This window comes from Xyrauchen texanus, chromosome 22, assembly GCF_025860055.1.
Source record: "Xyrauchen texanus isolate HMW12.3.18 chromosome 22, RBS_HiC_50CHRs, whole genome shotgun sequence".
Lineage (NCBI taxonomy): Eukaryota > Metazoa > Chordata > Actinopteri > Cypriniformes > Catostomidae > Xyrauchen > Xyrauchen texanus.
The window spans coordinates 5,871,602-5,889,992 of record NC_068297.1 but is presented as its reverse complement, the minus strand read 5'-3'; the positions used below and the strand labels follow the sequence as shown (position 1 = coordinate 5,889,992).

Below are 18,391 nucleotides of genomic sequence, written 5' to 3'. Positions count from 1 at the left end.
GATGTGAGATCATGTGACATCTGTTTTCTGGTGTAATTTGAGCCGTTTTTGTTTTACCAATATAAAGTTAAATTATAATTTTAGTCCTAAACAAATATTTTGTTATTATGTAAACAATAACAAGTTTCTGGAAGTTCTTGTTAATTTTTCATCCTTGAAGCAAAATTGTATATTCAACAGAAAATATTTAAGAAGATGGGCATATCATGATTTTATTAATTCTTTAAGAAACAAACAAATAATTTAAGACATTCATATATTCATATTTTGAGGTATTTTTTGAGCCAAAATGACCTACACATGTATTGTTTTTCCCTCTCTTTTCATACTTTTCCTCTTCTTTGTTCTTATAATTAAAATTGAGTTTTGTTGTATTTTTTATTCTTTGCCCATCTAACTCAGTGAATACAAATGTAAAAGGTTCAATTAGTTTATGCAAATAAGTGCTGGTTGCCTGATCTATCTATCTATCTATCTGTCTGTCTGGTTGCCTGTTCTATCTATCAGTCTGTCTGTCTATCTATCTATCTATCTATCTATCTATCTATCTATCTATCTATCTATCTATCTATCTATCTATCTATCTATCTATCTATCTATCTATCTATCTATCTATCTATCTATCTATCTATCTGTCTGTCTGTCTGTCTGTCTGTCTGTCTGTCTGTCTGTCTGTCTGGTTGCCTGTTCTATCTATCCATCTATCTATCTATCTATCTATCTATCTATCTATCTATCTATCTATCTATCTATCTATCTATCTATCTATCTGTCTATCTATCTATCTATCTATCTATCTGTCTGTCTGGTTGCCTGTTCTATCTATCTAGTCTATCTATCTATCTATCTATCTATCTATCTATCTATCTATCTATCTATCTATCTATCTATCTATCTATCTATCTATCTGTCTGTCTGTCTGTCTGTCTATCTATCTGTCTGTTGCCTGTTCTATCTATCTATCTATCTATCTATCTGTTTGCCTCTTCTATCTATCTATCTATCTATCTATCTATCTATCTATCTGTCTGTCTGTCTGTCTGTCTGTCTGTCTGTCTGTCTGTCTGTCTATCTATCTATCTATCTGTCTGTCTGTCTATCTATCTATCTGTCTGTCTGGTTGCCTGTTCTATCTATCCATCCATCCAACCGTCTACCGGTTGCCTGTTCTATCTATCTATCTATCTATCTATCTATCTATCTATCTATCTATCTATCTATCTATCTATCTATCTATCTATCTATCTATCTATCTATCTATCTATCTATCTATCTATCTATCTATCTATCTATCTATCTATCTATCTATCTATCTGTCTGTCTGTCTGTCTGTCTGTCTGTCTGTCTGTATGCCTGTCTGTCAGTCTGTCTGGTTGCCTGTTCTATCTATCTATCCATCCATCCATCCATCCATCCATCTATCTATCTATCTATCTATCTATCTATCTATCTATCTATCTATCTATCTATCTATCTATCTATCTATCTATCTATCTATCTGTCTGTATGCCTGTCTGTCTGTCTGTCTGTCTGTCTGTCTGTCTGTCTGGTTGCCTGTTCTATCTATCCATCCATCCATCTATCTATCTATCTATCTATCTATCTATCTATCTATCTATCTATCTATCTGTCTGTCTGTCTGTCTGTCTGTCTATCTGTCTGTCTGTCTGTCTGTCTAATTATTTGTCTGTCTGTAATAAAATAATAGACTGTAATACAATCTCGGTTTGTCGATATTCTAGAATAGCTAGAATGATGTTTACGGTAGTTAGTTACTCATCACTTCTATGCAGTACGGTAGGATTATATAAAGCTGAATTGGCTTTGGTCTGTTCCGACTGCTTCTGCCCATCTGTGCGCACTGACTGCATCAGCGCCTCTCGCAGCTCTGGACACCGACAGTCCTATTTGACAAATTCATTCTTTTTAACATTTTCTTTTATTTTTCATACATTCGGGGTATAATTTCTCTTAGAAGGGATCCAAACATCAAGATGAGCTCAATCAATGTGAAAAAGCTGAAAGTGAACGAACTGAAGGACGAACTGAAGAAGAGGAATCTGTCTGATAAAGGACTGAAGGCCGATCTGATGGTCCGACTGCAGGCCGCTCTGGATCAGGAGGCGCTGTCCACCGATACCAATGGTGCTGAAAGACAGTACGAGGACGGAGACGGCCTCAGTTACATGGGCGATGAAGACCTTGAGGAAGATCTGGCTGGAGAGAGCATGGATGCCGATGAAGAGGAGGAGGCTGGGGAGCAGCAAGAAGATGACATGGAGGAGGATGCCGGCGTAGAGATGGATAAATCAGATGAAGATGACGAGGATGCGCTTCTCAAAGAAGATGATGAAGAGATGGAGAAATTTGACGAGGATGATGTGGCTCTTGAAAGCAGCACTGGAGATGGTGAGATTAGGAAAAATGATCAAGCTTATAAAATGCAGATGTTATGCTATTGGGTTGTTATGGAGGTAACTAGGCAATGCATAGAGCCGGTTATTTCTAACACGATTATACGTAGCATGTAGTAAACCAGAATAATTCATTCTGACAGCACAGAGAACGTACAGGATTTTATTATGTGGTCATTCGCAGGAAACTGCCCCATTAGTTTCCCCTTGACCTACCACGACCTACTACTAGCTAGATTTTAATATTTGATATACTGTTTGTTTGTAATGCAAAAGTAATTTTAAAATGACCATTTATTTATTCATTATTTATTTGCATGTTCTGAGAAAATGCTGAATTTTCCTTTGCCCCTCTCAATCTGTTCAATCCAGTTATGCTGTGTGACACACTGTAAAAAGTGGTAACCTGCAATTGTTACCTTAAAGGGACAGTTCACCCGAAAATGAAAATTCTCTCATCATTTACTCACCCTCATGCCATCCCAGATGTGTATGACTTTCTTCTGCAGAACACAAATGAAGAGTTTTTGAAGAATATTTCTGCTCTGTTTGTCCTCACAATGCAAGTGAATGGTGACCAGAACTCAGAAGATCCAAAAAAGAGCATAAAGGCAGCATAAAAGTAATCCATACGACCAGGAGATGGCGATGTGCACGAAGAATACGAATCACCAAAAACAAATGAAGAATGTGGAAGTGAAAGTGCGAAGAGACATTCATATGAACATAATTCATGTTTCAAAGTCTACATAAATAATACTATTTTAGAAATGTGTATCCCAAGTAATGTACTTGAAAGTAATTAACTTAATTAAAATACAGTAACTGTAATCTGATTTCTAGATTTTCAAATATAATGTTACACTACTTTTGACCAAAATGTAATTGAATTACAACATATAAATACTTTGTAATCAGATTACACCCAACAATCACAGTTAGTTAAATCAATTATTGGCCACTTTGGCACTGCCCTTCAACTCTGTAATGTTTAACCTCAAAACATTTTGAGTGTTACGGGGTTGAAGCGAAACAATTTTTATAATAATTCTGGCACAAAAGGAGCAGTTTCCTGAGAAAGACCCTAAATTGTGTATGATTTATTTATTAGTAGAGCAATGTAAGGTCATTAGAGAGCAGATGGGCTAATTGGTGATCTGTAGCAGGATACTGAAGTCGAGATATGAAGGACAAAAGCTCCACATGGAGCCTGTGCACGATGATCTCAGTTCATTTGTTTTACTTTGCCTGGAGAATAAGGACCACATGTTACAACATGATTATCCATATTAATATATTTAACTTACTGCACACTGTGTTAACTGAGAAGTTTGAGGTTAAGTGTTTTGCTCAGGTTCTCAACTGTGATGCTTATTGAATTCTTGATCTAGGGTTTGAACCTACAACTTTTAAGTTACCAGCTCAGATGTGTAAAGGAATGTAACAGGTTCAATACAAGTTAACCTCAATCAACAGCATTTGTGGCATAATGCTGATTAGCACAAAAAATTATTGCGACTTGGCCCCTGTTTTTTTAAAGCGGTTACAGTGAGGCATTTACAATGGAAGTGAATGGTGCCAGTCTATAAACTCTAAAACACACACCATTTTAAAAGTATAGCCACAAGACATAAACATACATGTTAACATTATTTTAGTGTAATAAAGTCGTCATCACTTTTGAATTGATGCATATTTTAGCATTTATGGACTGGCCACATTCACTTCCATTGTAAGTGCCTAACCGTATGTGTATGTAATGTGTGTAAGTGCCCCCATACACACATGTATATAATATATATATATATATATATATATTATTTTTTTTTTTTTTTTTTTTGTGGAAATCAATTTATGCCTCAAATGCTATTAATTGAGCTTTTATTGAACCCAAGACAAACATTTAACCATTAAGCCACAGCACACCACACCATCCCACATGGTTGCTAAATGCTTGCACAAAATTGGGTCTTCTTTGATTGATGGTTTTGGCCACAATCATGGCAGACAGTGTTTCATTTCTTAAAAGATTCTGAAATGATCTATGATAGGTTGTGTGTTCCTTTTATCATTTATGTTACAGTTGAAGTTTGTATATAGTGAAAATTATGTGAGTTTCATTTGAGGATATTCTTGCAAGGGCTAATTGCACACAAAGGGGAAAATGTGCTTGTGAGTTTTGCCCATCTCCAAATGTGCCGCCTTCAAAATTTGCACAGAGTATCTCTTTTCTTCAAGATGCATGCTATGAAATCTGAAAATCTGTGTTACTTAGCCAGAAATTGCACAGTTTGCAGTTGCCTTGGCAACAGCCTTCTGTCTGTGTACCACCTGCACTGTATATGTGACAATAGAACTAAACACCTTTCTTTTAAAATAAGAGTAATCTAGTTGAGTTTATCTGTTCATTGCAATTCATGCATAACCGACTGTACCAAATATACTGTAAACATGACTAGAAATCCTCCTGTAATTATGTGGACCATCATGATACATCATGCTTGGTCCAAAATGGAGGTGCGCCTCCTTACTTTATATTGTTTTATTTCCAAAGGGGATGCGGACAAAGACAAGAGTGATGAACAGAAGAATAAGAAGGGTGTAAAGAGATGTCGAGATGAACATGGAAGGGGCTACTTTGAATTTATTGAAGAAAGCAAATACAGCCGGTAAGAATTGTGCAGTCTGGCCTCTGGTACTCCTGAGGTACTCCTGCTGCACTTTAAAGATTTATGACCAGTTTTGGCAGTAAAGAGCCAAATCTGACATCATGTTGTTCCTTGCCAGTGCAAAGAAACACAACTTTTTGTGTTAATGTTTTAATCTGTAAAATAAGGCCCTCACGTCACTTCAGAACATGTGGTATTCGTTCCTTAGGAATCTCGTTGCTTTGGTTCACAATACACAAAAAGTGCAACTTTATTTGAAAATATTCTATGGGGTGTTGACACAGAAGTTCCGGAAATCAAACTTTTCTTTTCTATTCTTATTTGTTGTACTTTATTATTTTTGATTATGTGAATATTATAACCACGTTTATAACAGTGTTTTAGTTTTGTTTTATTATTCTGCTTCATCATTGCTGTTTTGTATATCATGTTTATTTGCATTTATTTAACATGTTGGTGTTGAGATGTGTCTTCTCACAGGTATATAATCACTAATTACTGTTGTACAGTATATTATCCATTATGAGAAAAGTTTTACAGTTTGTATAGTGTATTATTTATATATTTGTATAATATACGTATTATACTGTATATAGTACATACATATATAGTATTTACACATTCTGGCAAATAATATTTGGGAAACACATTTATTTGAAAATGTGTTAAATTATTAGATTTTCAAAATTATATGCAAAATAAGGTGAATAAATACCTGTAAAATACACTTTTAAAATCATTAACATTTATTAATTTAAATTTGATGACAACATTTCATCAATTTAAATTGAGTCACTTTAAAAAAATGTAAGTTAAAGGGATACTTCACAAAAAAAATATATATATACACATTTTCTTTACAAAAATTCTCTCATAATTTACTCAACCACATGCCAACCCAGATGTGTATGACTTTCTTTCTTCTGCAGAACACAAATTAAGATTTTCAGAAGAATGTTTTACCTCAGTAGGTGTATACAATGCATTTGAATGGTGACCAAAACTTTGAAGATTTAGTAAGCACATAAAGGCAGCCTAAAAGTAATCCAGTTGACTCCAGTGGTTTAATCCAGTTTTTCTTTGGCGATCCAATTGGTTTTGGGAGAGAACAGACCAAAATATAACGCCATTTTTATCTGTTCATCTTGCCAATGAGGTCTTTAGGCACAATCATGATTTCAAGCTCGATTGCAATTCTGTACACATGCGCAGCACGCTAGCTAGCACTAGGAAGTGTGATTTAGCTTGAAACAATGGTCACCGAGGAGAGTGTTGATGTCAAGACTTATAGTGAATAATGAGCTGTATTATATTGGATGTTCTCACCCAAATCTATTGGTTCACTTCAGAAGACATGGATTAAATCACTGGAGTTGTATGGATTAATTTTATGCTGCCTTTGTGAGCTTCACATTTTTCCACTTGCATTGTATATATGTAAATGATGAGAGAATTTTCATTTTTTGGTGAACTATTCCTTAAAATATTATACAAGTAAATGTAATGTTTTTCTTTTTATTTGTTACATTGAAATGCATTAATCAGGCAATTGAACAGGCAAAATATTTTTTTGAGTGCAGCTCAAATGAAATATAACTGGATGGAGCAGATTATTCAATACAATTCTTACCTCCTTATTCAGCTTATTTAGTGTAAACCAGCATAAATTGTGTTCTTTTAATAATCAGGCTCATCTATTTTTAATGGCCACAAACTTAAATATGATCTTTTCGGTCACTCTCTCAGGGCAAAGTCTCCCCAGCCGCCACTGGAGGAAGAGGACGAAGAGTTTGATGACACCACTGTTTGTCTGGACACCTGTTAGTATGATGGTCTCACATAAATACTGTTTGTTCCATATATTTCATACATCAGAATCTTATAGAGTAATATACATGTGAAATATACTGATTTGAGTCTAAAATGTTTAATAATCAGTAAAGTAATTTGAAAGTCATTCTGTATAAACTGTGAAAATACTAATAATAACTGTGGCCTGTATGTAGCTTTTAAAATGAATCATATATATATATATATATATATATATACACACACAATTTTTTTCCCCCTCAGACAACTGTGACCTGCACTTTAAAGTGTCTCGGGATCGGTATAGCGCCTCCTCTCTCACCATGGAGAGTTTTGCCTACCTGTGGGCAGGAGGACGAGCATCTTATGGTGTGGCAAAGGGCAAGGCTTGCTTTGAAATGAAGGTGAGACTATCGTCTGAACTTGCTGTTTACTATTTTGGTGTCTTCTTGTCATGCCCTCAACCTCATTATATATAACCTTATTATATCACCAGATTATTGAGAAGATACCCGTAAAGCACATTTCCAGTAAAGGAATGAAGATCCATGATGTCCTGGTGGGTTGGTCTCTGCCGAATAGCTCCCTTCTGCTAGGTGAGGGTATTTGTGTAGATTTCTTACAGGAATATTTTGAAGTTAAATGAAAGAAAAAGAAAAGAAAATCATGATGTTATTTGCTTTAAACATTCGCAGGGGAGGAAGCATACTCCTATGCCTTTTCTTCAAAGGCTAAGAAAACCAGCAACTGTGTGACAGAGGACTTTGGAGAGGCATTTGATGAGAATGATGTTGTTGGTTGCTTTATAGTAAGTATCCATGTGCTTTTAAGGTGGCTAATTTTGTAACAATATTTTACATTTGAGACATACAATGTCAACAATAACATTTATTTTTTATAAATATATTATTTAAATCTAAATTAAAAACATTGCTTTTTTATAATGATCCATGTGCTTTAAGGAGTTGTTTGTAAAAATGTGTTTCATTCAAACCATACGTCAAAAGATATATTTACATTTTTATCATTTTTATTTAATGAATATATATTTTGTATTTAAATATAAAACGATGCTTTATCGAAAGTGTCCATGTGCTTTAAGGTGTCTTATTTTGTAAACATGTGGTACATTAGAAACATACGTCTTCAACAAAAACATTTATTTTTATTTACTCATGTACTATTTTAATCTATTTGTTTTTTTTAAAGGCTTTGTCTTAAGTGCTCATATGCTTTGAGGTGTCTTATTTTGTAAACAGCTTGCATTGTAGACACATGTTGCCAAAATAACATTTACTTTTTATTTATTTATAAAATTAAAACATTGCTTTTTCATAATTGTCCATGTGATTTAAAGTGTCTTATTTTGTAAACATTTAAAACTTGTCATTGTAAAGGGATTAATGGAAAGGAGGAGGCGAAAATATATTATAAATCATATTTTAATTATAAACTTAACCAAAAAGACACACACACACACACACATGTGTTGGAGACGATCGTGCCAAATTAACAAAACATTTTAAAAAAGAGAGGGAAAGGCCAACACGGAACGGCAGTGGCAGAGAGAGAGGAGAGAGAGAGAAAAAAAAAACACTTACTCGCCGGTTCTCTGATACGCTGTAGCTTGGTCCTCGGCCACTCCTCCACCCTCTAATGGACGTCAGCCATGCTTCCCCAGATGGATCGGAGGCAGTCTTCCAGCCCCTGGTGGACGGAACGCCCAGCCGCATTTTTGGTGGACGGTAGGTGTCTCCCCCACCCCTGGCAGCGGTAACCGCTCCAGGTGGTTGGTTGGGAGCCCCTCCTCCACTCATGGTTCCTCCGCTTCCAGGTCGCCGGGCTCCTCTGTCCTCCTTTGGGATGGATGGTAGCAGTGAGAACTCCACTACGGCGCATCCCTCCTCCTTCCCGGTTTTCGGCACCAGTGTAAAGGGATTAATGGAAAGGAGGAGGCGAGAACCAGCTTGATAATATAAATAATATTTGAATTATAAACTTAACCAAAAACACACACACACACACACACACACACACACACACACACACACACACACACACACACACACACACAGGTGTCGGACAGCTGTCCGTAAATCTCTCTCTCTCCGGCACGGCTGTCTTCGGTCGGCCTTTATCCCTCTCGAGGGGATATAGAGGTTATTAGGGGCCGGGTGTGCGGAATCACGACCCAGCCCCGCCCGCCGCCCTGTACTGTACTGTATAATAATACATAAGCATACTGTAGATAGATAGATAGATAGATAGATAGATAGCTAGATAGATAGATAGATAGATAGATAGATAGATAGATAGATAGATAGATAGATAGATAGATAGATAAATAGATAGATCGTTTTTTATGGTAATTCTTTTGTCATTTATGCATGTAATTTTAATAGGAAACTATGTGTTATGAGGTACAATTATATCAGGGTTGTTGTGTTTATTTAACAGAACTTTGATGGTGCAGAAGTTGAGATTTCCTTCTCCAAGAACGGACAGGATCTGGGAACAGCTTTTAAAGTCAGTAAGGCAGAGCTCGAGGGAAAAGTACTCTTCCCTCACGTCCTCTGTCACAACTGTGCAGTTGAGTTCAACTTCGGCCAGCTAGAAACACCGTTCTTCCCTCAGCCGGATGGCTTTATATTCCTACAGCAGATCCCTGTTTGTGATCGCATCAGAGGACCAAAGGGACCCGAGACCAAAGAAGAGTGTGAGGTTAGTTTCATATCTCGCACTGTAAAAAACACTATAGTCTGGTAACCTTTGTGTGTTAACATCTAAATTAACTTGTTTATTCCATTAAGAAATGTGGTTTAATCTGACTACATTTACCTGCCAAAGTAGGTTACATAAACAAAAGTCATTTTTTCACGGGTTAGATCAAGCAGAAATGGATCTTTGAAGTTACATTTGCAGGTTACCTCTTTTTTCAGTGTAGAAGAAAGACATTGCTTTTTCTTCCTTCACAATCCTTAAGGGGTCTTATCTTCTGTATATCTGCTGTAAATCTGCACAGGTCATTGTCATGGTTGGACTGCCTGGATCTGGAAAGACAGAATGGGTTTCAAAGCACACACAAGCCAACCCAGGGAAATATAACATCCTTGGAACCAACACAATCATAGAGAAGATGATGGTGAGTCTGATTGTACAGATTTTATTGTGACAATTACTGTAACTGTCTGGCTGTTGTTGTTGGATGTATTGAATATTAATTCATATGAAATTGAATGTACATGTTGAAATTCAGATTTCCAGTTTGAAAAGGCAGATGAAGGATGTCGCAAAGATCTCAGCAATATCTCAGCGTGCGCCGCTGTTCCTCGGGAAATTCATTGAGATTGCTGCACGGAAAAAACGCAATTACATTCTTGACCAGGTGATTAAATATAACCCAGAATCATAAATCAGACAGTAATCACAAATCATTAACTTTTTTTGTCTTCAAAAATGTTCATGTGGACAATTATCATGTCCTCAGCTAAAAGTTAATAATGTGACACTAAATTATTCCTATTTAGACTAACATATCAGCACCAGCCCAGAGAAGGAAAATGTGCCTGTTTGCTGGTTTCCAGCGTAAAGCTGTGGTAGTCTGCCCAACGGATGAGGAATACATTCAGCGGACACAGAAAAAGGCAGAAACTGATGGCAAAGATGTGCCTGAACACGCAGTCCTAAAAATGAAAGGTAAAAACTTATCTTATGCCTCATTTGATCATATAAAAGTGCAGTAGCAAATCCCAAAAACAACCCAAATTTGGACAGCTAATAAGACTTATTGATAAACTTATTGATCAATCTTTTGCAGGAATATACACATTACCTGTGGAAGGTGAATGCTTTGGCGAAGTGGTTTATGTCGAGCTGCAGAAGGAGGAAGCTACTAAACTGCTTGAACAGTATAAGGAGGAAAGCAAAAGTTCCCTTCCACCTGAGAAGAAGCCCAACCAAGGAGGCACTCAGATGAAGAGAGGAGGTAACCGGGGACGAGGAGGCAAAAATCTGTTCAACCGTGGAGGTGGACAAGGACAGAGAGGAGGACGAGGAGGATTTCAAAACAGAGGCAACTTTAGGGGCGGTACGCCATTCAGTTGTGTTTCCTAGACAATATATCAAACTCTTGTCTGACATTTTTTGAATTATTTGTTTATTTTCGCTCCTCATTTGCTCCTTATTTGCAAAACGTTTATGTCTTCATATAGATATCCCTGTTAAGACAACATGAACTGGCATTTGTAATGCAATTAACTTCCGTAATGTGACACATATCAGAGTGAAAAAGAATATTCAGCTGGAAATAATGTAGGATGGGACTTTCATGCATCAGGATTTGATTGGATTGTTACATGGTAGGAAAGTATTATATTAATATAATTTTTCCATGCCCACGTGGTCTTGGTTTCATAAACAGAAAAGGAAATTCATTTCACAGGCAAGTTATTATATTTTAATGAAATATTATAAAAACAAAGTTTTTATCTTTAAAATAATGTGCACTGATCAATCGTGCACAATAAGACCATAATAAATCAAATAAATAGGCTCAATTTCAGTGTCGGGGAAGCTACTTTTAAACTGTAACTTCCCAAGCTACAAGCTACTTATAATGTAAAGTAGTTAAACTACATTCAAGCTACTCTTTTGAAAAGTAGTTAGTTGCCCTACAAGCTACTAACAAAAAGTAGCTAACTACAATTAATCTATTTAAAGAACATTATTATGTAATTCTGCAATCAGAAGTTTTGAGGGTGACATTCCATTATAAAAAATAACCACGGTTTTACCACAGTAAACATTTGATTTGTAGTTAAACTACAAAATTAACCGGTTACTATATGGTTTCTAGTGATAGACCGATATATCGGTCAGGGGTGCGTTTCCCGAACAACGACGTAACTCACTGTGTAACCACCATAGTACGATGCATCGATGTAGAAATTAACTAGCTAGTCACGACTATTTCCTGAAAATCTAGAAACTATGTCGAACATCTATCATTTGAACCCCTTTGGTTGAGCTGTCGTTAATGACATTACGCAAATATAGAACTATAATAGCGCATTTACACGTACACCAGAAAGCCGTTATATTCGAGAAAGCTGCTGCAGACACAAAAGCGGCATGCACTTTGTAATGCAACAGATGCATTGCTCCAGTAGTGGGGTTTCCCTCTACAACAGGCTTCGGTGTTACCCCAACGCACTATCAACAGCACTTATGCGTTAAAGTGATACAATCGCTTTAATTAATATAAATTTTGGTGCGAAAAAGATCAATATTTAAGTACTTTTTAACTATAATCCAACACTTCTGGTAAACTTCACGAGAGGGTGGAGTCCAAGCGGTCTCTCGTCTGACGTATTCGCGTTGCCATGTTACGGATGTAATCTCACAACATACAGGATCAGCACACAAATGCACCATTGTGAGTAAAGATAAAACAGATAAATACAGATCTAAACCAAAACCAACCAAGCTACTGTACAGCTTTCCTCCTTCTCACTTGGAAACAGCGCTGCTCTTCTGGCTGTGCCTCAGTTCTTGCGTGTTTCACATGCCTACACATTTACGTCAAATGTGCATAACGCTGCTGACCGGAAGCGATGATTGTTTAAAATTGAGAGTTAAAAAAGTACTTATATATTTATCTTTTTCTCACTAAAAGTGATTGTGTCGCTTAAGAAGATATGAATTTAACAGCTGGTGTTGTATGGATGACGTTTCTGACTGTATGCGATTTTTGGAGCTTCAAAAGAGAAATCTCCATTCACTTGAATTTTAAGGACCTACTGAGCTAAGATATTTTTCTAATTTTCTTCAAATGTATTCTGGTGAAGAAAGAAAGACATACACACCTGAGATATCATGAGGGCGAGTAAATAATGAGAGCATTTTCATTTTTGGGTGAACTAACCCTTTAAATTTGGCTTGTGTCAGTTTCAAAAATCTACCAGTAGATTTGTCAATATACGTACAGTCAACACTTTCTGTTATGGTTTTTTCTTTTCTAGTTAAATAAATATTTGTTTCACTTTACATATTATGTATACATCTGATTTGCTGTTGTAAAATGGCATAAAGTTTACCTGCATATATATCAGCCATCTGCCATCCTGCTCTCTAGGTATCGGCATTGGCCATTGAAAAAACTAAATCGGTCGACCACTGATGGTTACTATAATTTTATTATAGTAAACCATGGTTACTATATAGATACTACAGTATTACTGTAATAAAACCATGGTTAATTGTATCAAAACCACTATTTCCAGCAAGGCTACTCGGGCCTCAAGTGAATTTATGTAAATGACCCGAGGAAAACTATGTAAAAAAACGAAATACTTTTCTTACTGTTATACAGTACCTGGACCTCGTGGTGGATTCAACAGGCCACCAAGAGGCTTCCTCCCTCCCCCTGCCTTCCGAGGAGGCTTCAACCGTGGCAATTTCAACCGGGGTGGTAGGATGCCAAACAGAGGTGGTGCTCCCAGACCAGGACCTGGTCGTGGCAATATGGTTCACATGGGCAACAGAGGAGGAGCCATGCACAGGGGCAACATGGCCCGAGGGGGAGGTGGGAGCCGGGGCAACTTCAACCAGGTGAGGGATCATTCTTGATTTCTCCAGACATGCTTTTTGCAGCATATCCAACTGCAATATCTATATTAATATCTGCATGGTTGTAGGTTATCCGCTCATGCATGAGAATTAGTTTAGAATAAAACAGTCTAATCTCTTGAAAATTACGTGGATCATTACACATCTCACGGCCGTTCCGAGGTGAAATGTCCACTCTGTGGCGCTTAACGCAAGTTATATGTTCACCCAAAAAGAAGAGCTTTTAAAGGTTAATGCTCTACTGAGTTTTAAATCAACAAAACAGACCCCCCCTACCCTAAATATTAAACCTAAACCTAACAGATAGTATCGTAAAAAGCAAATGAGAGATGAAAAACGTGATTACGGAAGCAACCACATCTTTTTGTGGTGCTTCTATGACACTTTCGGCTCACATGTCGACTCACATGCTCGGGGACTCGAACGCAAGTCCTTTTCATTGCAAGTGCAACGCTCTAACAGTTGAGCCACCGCACTTAGCATGCTTGTAAATGTAGTTGGTTATGTAATGCAAATGCTACAATGTAGCGCTTACAAGTCGTAAGCTAGAGTGACGGTGTTTTGATGTAATAAGATTGAATTATGTGAGGAACAGGGAGAAAATGAAGTGCTTATGATCTGATATTCTGTTGTTTTACTCATGATTTGTGTGAAACTGAATACAAGTCAATGTGTCTCTAGTAGTGCCTCTAGTGTTCATTTCAAGTAGTAGTGCCTCTAGTGTTCATTTCACCAGGAAACTGCCGCTATACATACAACAGGCCACATAAAAATCATTAATTGGTACAGTAACGTGATTCTATGAGACAACGCTGGTATGATACTAACTATAAGATGAAAGTGTGCCAAGAAAATAAATATGCTGTTTCCACAGAAGTTCAGGGTTCGAGAAGGAAATAACCGTGGCTTTAAAAATGGGAACTTTAGTATGAACAAAGTACATGCTTTCAACCAGAGCTGGCAACAAGGGGTGAGTCTCTCAAGATAAATATGTTGGTTGGTTAGTACATTTATTTTACGATATTGATTGGCAGTCTATGTTTTTAAGTATACTACACTTGAAAAGTCTAATTAAATATGTATACTATGTATAACATTTTGAAAATGTTCTTCATCAGTTTTGGAATCAGAAGCCATGGAGTCAACAGTACCATCCGGGATATTACTGAATAAACTCAAGCTGTGTTGGACCAAGATCATATCAAAGCAAGTGGAACATTTATTTTTTTCTTAATGTCCTTTTGATTCTTTACATATTTTACTTAGGACATTCCACAATTGAGAAGAAATGACTCTGGGGCTTTCAAAAAGCTTCTCAGGTTATATATTGGAATTTTTTTTATTTATATTTAACATTCATCTTTGGCCGTAGGTACTTCCTTTTCCCATGACAACACGTTTAAAATCAGGTATCTCAATATGACTACAGGGTGGGATGTTTGTCTTAAAAAAATTATTGTAATAATTCTGAGTTGTGAATTTGACTTAGAATTGCTCTTATGTGGATCTTTGTGTAGCAGTAAAGCATCGTAATATATCAGAAAAGAAATGCTGACGCACTTTACAGTTACAGTATACGAATATTTGTCCTGCTGCAATAATATTTTTTAGTTACAAAAACACTAAACATTTAAATATATGTACTAGGATGCTGAAATGGAATTTTGTACATGAATGGTGGTCAACATTTCCAGGTTTTATGTTAAGGTCTTGCCAAATTAATTAAAAGTACTGAAAATGTCCACTGTAATTATGCAGTTTCTGTGAGTGTGAAATAGATAAGATTATTGATTTAGGAGATTCTTGATTTAAAGTTTGTTGTCTATTAAATAAATTAAGGTGCTAAATAGTCTGTACCTCTAGATAAAAATGGGTCAAGTATATAAAAAAGCTATGTTAGTTGTCTGCAATGTCCTATCCTCGTTACCATTTAAAACAATGCAATCCATAGTTCTAAATGTCTCCAGTCCTACTCGAACTGCCCCGAGCTGGATTCAAACTTGCGACCCCCAGCATGGGAATCAGACATGCTAGCAAGGAGGCTAGTGCATCTCTTAAGGCCAGGAGAGTGAGGTTTACACTCTGCACCGCTATCACGTACCAGCAGGATACTGTTTGTTTTGGTCAGTATACTGTATCTGAGGACAAGTAAGGCTTTGTTTATATGTCAGATTTTTAAAATGTTATCTATCTTCTGTAAGGAGCAATATGCATCATTTTCAATTATGTGCCATAAAGTAGTAAAAGCAAAAAAGAGAAATGCTTTTCATTATTGCTTTTCATGCAAACAGTTGCAGACAGGTTAAAGATATTTCAAATGTAGTTTATTCTCTGTGCATTAATAATGCAATTTCAGCAAGAAGTCATAATATTATGTTTGGAAATCAGAGCTTACTGCTCCTTAAAGATTTGAGCTTATTGCATGAATTCTTTAAATATTTTGCTTTGTATATGTTTGTTTGTTTTTATTTTTTAAGTGTACGAGGTTTACAAGTTATTTGCAGTCTTCTATGATGTGATGTGAGCACATCGATGTGGCCACAATTTTCTGTAGGTCTGTAGAAATTTGTATTTTGCTCTTATTAAATTGCTTAAAAGTTTATTCTAGAATTTCTGAATACACATCTTACTCTTATGAAATGGTTGTTACTCAATTATTGGTAGCCTATGTTCTTTCCTCTATATTATAATTTCAAACAAAATCAGGATTTTTTTTTTTTACTGCTACCGTTTTAATTTTTTTAAGAAATTGTGAGGATTTCCTGCTGCAGCTGCAAACATCTTTGAACAACAGAATTATCCATGCAGATTTCACACATTAGAGGGTTTATTTCTATTTTCTATATATCAGGAACAGAGACAGTGTTGAAATTTTACTTGATTTATAAACTTAACTTGAATTATACATTTAAACATTTTAGATAATGACAGTGTTGTTAATATTTTTTCCATGTTTCCAGACCTTTGATGCAATTGAATTATTTAGATAACTGTTGGTTTAAATAATAATAATAATAACAATAATTTGCCAGATATTAAGCACATTTAATTTTCTGAAGTATTACCATTTTGTATTAGTAATTTATTGAAGGCATGTTGATTATAACTGAAGCTTGTTTTGGTGTTGTATTTGTTCATGTTTAAGGCATTTGGTCAGGTGACAAATATAGTATTGAGATACTGACACTGTAATAGACACTTTTCTTTCTTTTTATACCTTGCTAAGTTTTGTATTTTATCTTTGAAAACAGACCAAATTAGTGACTTATTGGAAATAGATTGTTTTTCAAAGATAATAAAGTTTGAAGATAAAAATTGGCTCATATTTGAATTGTTATTGTTCCATCTATCCATCCATCCATCCATCCATCCATCTATCTATCCTATGTAAGAATATCATGCATACGCATGCAGAAGTGACTGTTTAGCTATGTTTATGTATAGCTCTGCCCCAGTTGAATTAGATGCTGTTACACTGAAACCAGAGACCTCTCCTAGCCAGGTTCTCTGTGAGTCAAACATCAATCCATTTAGGAGAGAAATATTACATTTCATGCCATTTCTACAACTACAGTGGCAAAGAGAAAAAATATTTAACCAAATGAAGGAACTATTATGCTAGGCATATAAACATTATCAGGCAAATGGATAGTGTAAGTTTATTGATTTAGACATATTTAATATATTGCACTGTAATCAATTAGATTTTTAACATTACGTTCTTTTTTATTTTGAAACAAAATGACCGGAAGTGACACATCAAACATTTCTCTACTAGAGCCAGTGGAAGAAAACACATTTGGGGGCATGTGCTGTTGTAAGTAGCTATTTTCGAATATGCCAAAAAATAAAAAAATAAAAAATTATAATAATAATAATAAAATACTCAAGATAGCGCAAGATAGCTCACTGTGATGATTTTCTCAATGGTGATGTTGAATTTTTGGTTAATAATATTGTAGTTTTGGCCAATTACTTTATACATAAATCTAGATTTTTTTTTTTAAGAATCCTCCACTCCTCATGCATTTCCAGAAGGAATTGGCGATCTTCCTCAAATCCTTAAAATGTATGCTTAATAAAAAAGCCCTTAAATTGTGTAAACTTTTGGAGGCATACTTTGATAATTAACCCCCTTGTACAATATTATTTTGGTCTTTATTTATTTATCTATTTATTTATTATTTATTTTTGTTATCCCATGGTCATTTACCTCTGTTTATTATGTGTATTTTTTTTTTTTTTTGTGCTGCTATTTAGCTTTGACGTTATGTATTAAGTTTTATGTTTACTGTGGCTTTTTGTATTTTCTTTCAAGCAATAAAAAAATAAAAATAAAAAAGCTCACTCTGATGACGCGATTAACGTAAATCTCGCAATTTTTTTTATTATACATTTTTTAAATATTGAGAGTAAATTTATAACATTATGCTTTGTGTTATATTGCCCTGGAATAAGTTAAAAAAAAAAAAAAAAAAACGAATTACCATAGCTGCGATGGGGTTTCTATTACGGCTGCTGAGAGAGTGACAGTAAATTTGGCATCTTCTCCCATTTTATTGTCTTAATCCACCGATCTCTATTTTTTCCTCTTCTAGGAAGTCATTCAAACATAATAGTGGATTCTATATTTTTGTCTTGGGGCAAATGGGTAAGTGAAAATAATATTTGTTGTGATCTCCCATTCAATCCCATTCACCGCTCTCGAAGTTAACCCTGCAAATGTTTACTTCCGCCTGCGCGGAAAATAGTATAAAACACCATGTGATAAAGTGTCAACACGCTATTTCAGTAGTGGTCAACACATTCATTTATAACGGAATAATAATGCTGAAAATCTTAAAAATCTGAGAGAAAATAAACAGTTAGATG

General features: G+C 35.6%; 1 protein-coding gene across 1 annotated transcript; it reads left to right on the top strand.

The window, feature by feature from the left end:
* Positions 1–1,853: 1,853 nt before the first annotated feature.
* On the top strand, positions 1,854–16,831 carry hnrnpua (heterogeneous nuclear ribonucleoprotein Ua). The gene is made up of 14 exons (XM_052153839.1): positions 1,854–2,409; positions 4,969–5,083; positions 6,830–6,903; positions 7,157–7,296; positions 7,389–7,488; positions 7,588–7,700; positions 9,350–9,613; positions 9,915–10,034; positions 10,149–10,277; positions 10,420–10,588; positions 10,710–10,979; positions 13,263–13,501; positions 14,394–14,489; positions 14,638–16,831. The coding sequence occupies exons 1-14, from the start codon at positions 1,995–1,997 to the stop codon at positions 14,686–14,688; spliced, it is 2,295 nt and encodes a 764-aa protein (XP_052009799.1). The 5' UTR covers positions 1,854–1,994; the 3' UTR covers positions 14,689–16,831.
* The last annotated feature ends 1,560 nt before the right edge of the window (positions 16,832–18,391 follow it).

What these genes read in the sequence shown, in the direction of transcription:
- hnrnpua (XM_052153839.1), top strand. Translation starts at nt 1,995, where the DNA reads ATGAGCTCAATCAATGTGAAAAAGCTGAAAGTGAACGAACTGAAGGAC. An exon ending in GAAGAAAGCAAATACAGCCG is followed by an intron (nt 5,084 to 6,829) that starts GTAAGAATTGTG and finishes TCACTCTCTCAG; the next exon opens with GGCAAAGTCTCCCCAGCCGC. An exon ending in AGACCAAAGAAGAGTGTGAG is followed by an intron (nt 9,614 to 9,914) that starts GTTAGTTTCATA and finishes AAATCTGCACAG; the next exon opens with GTCATTGTCATGGTTGGACT.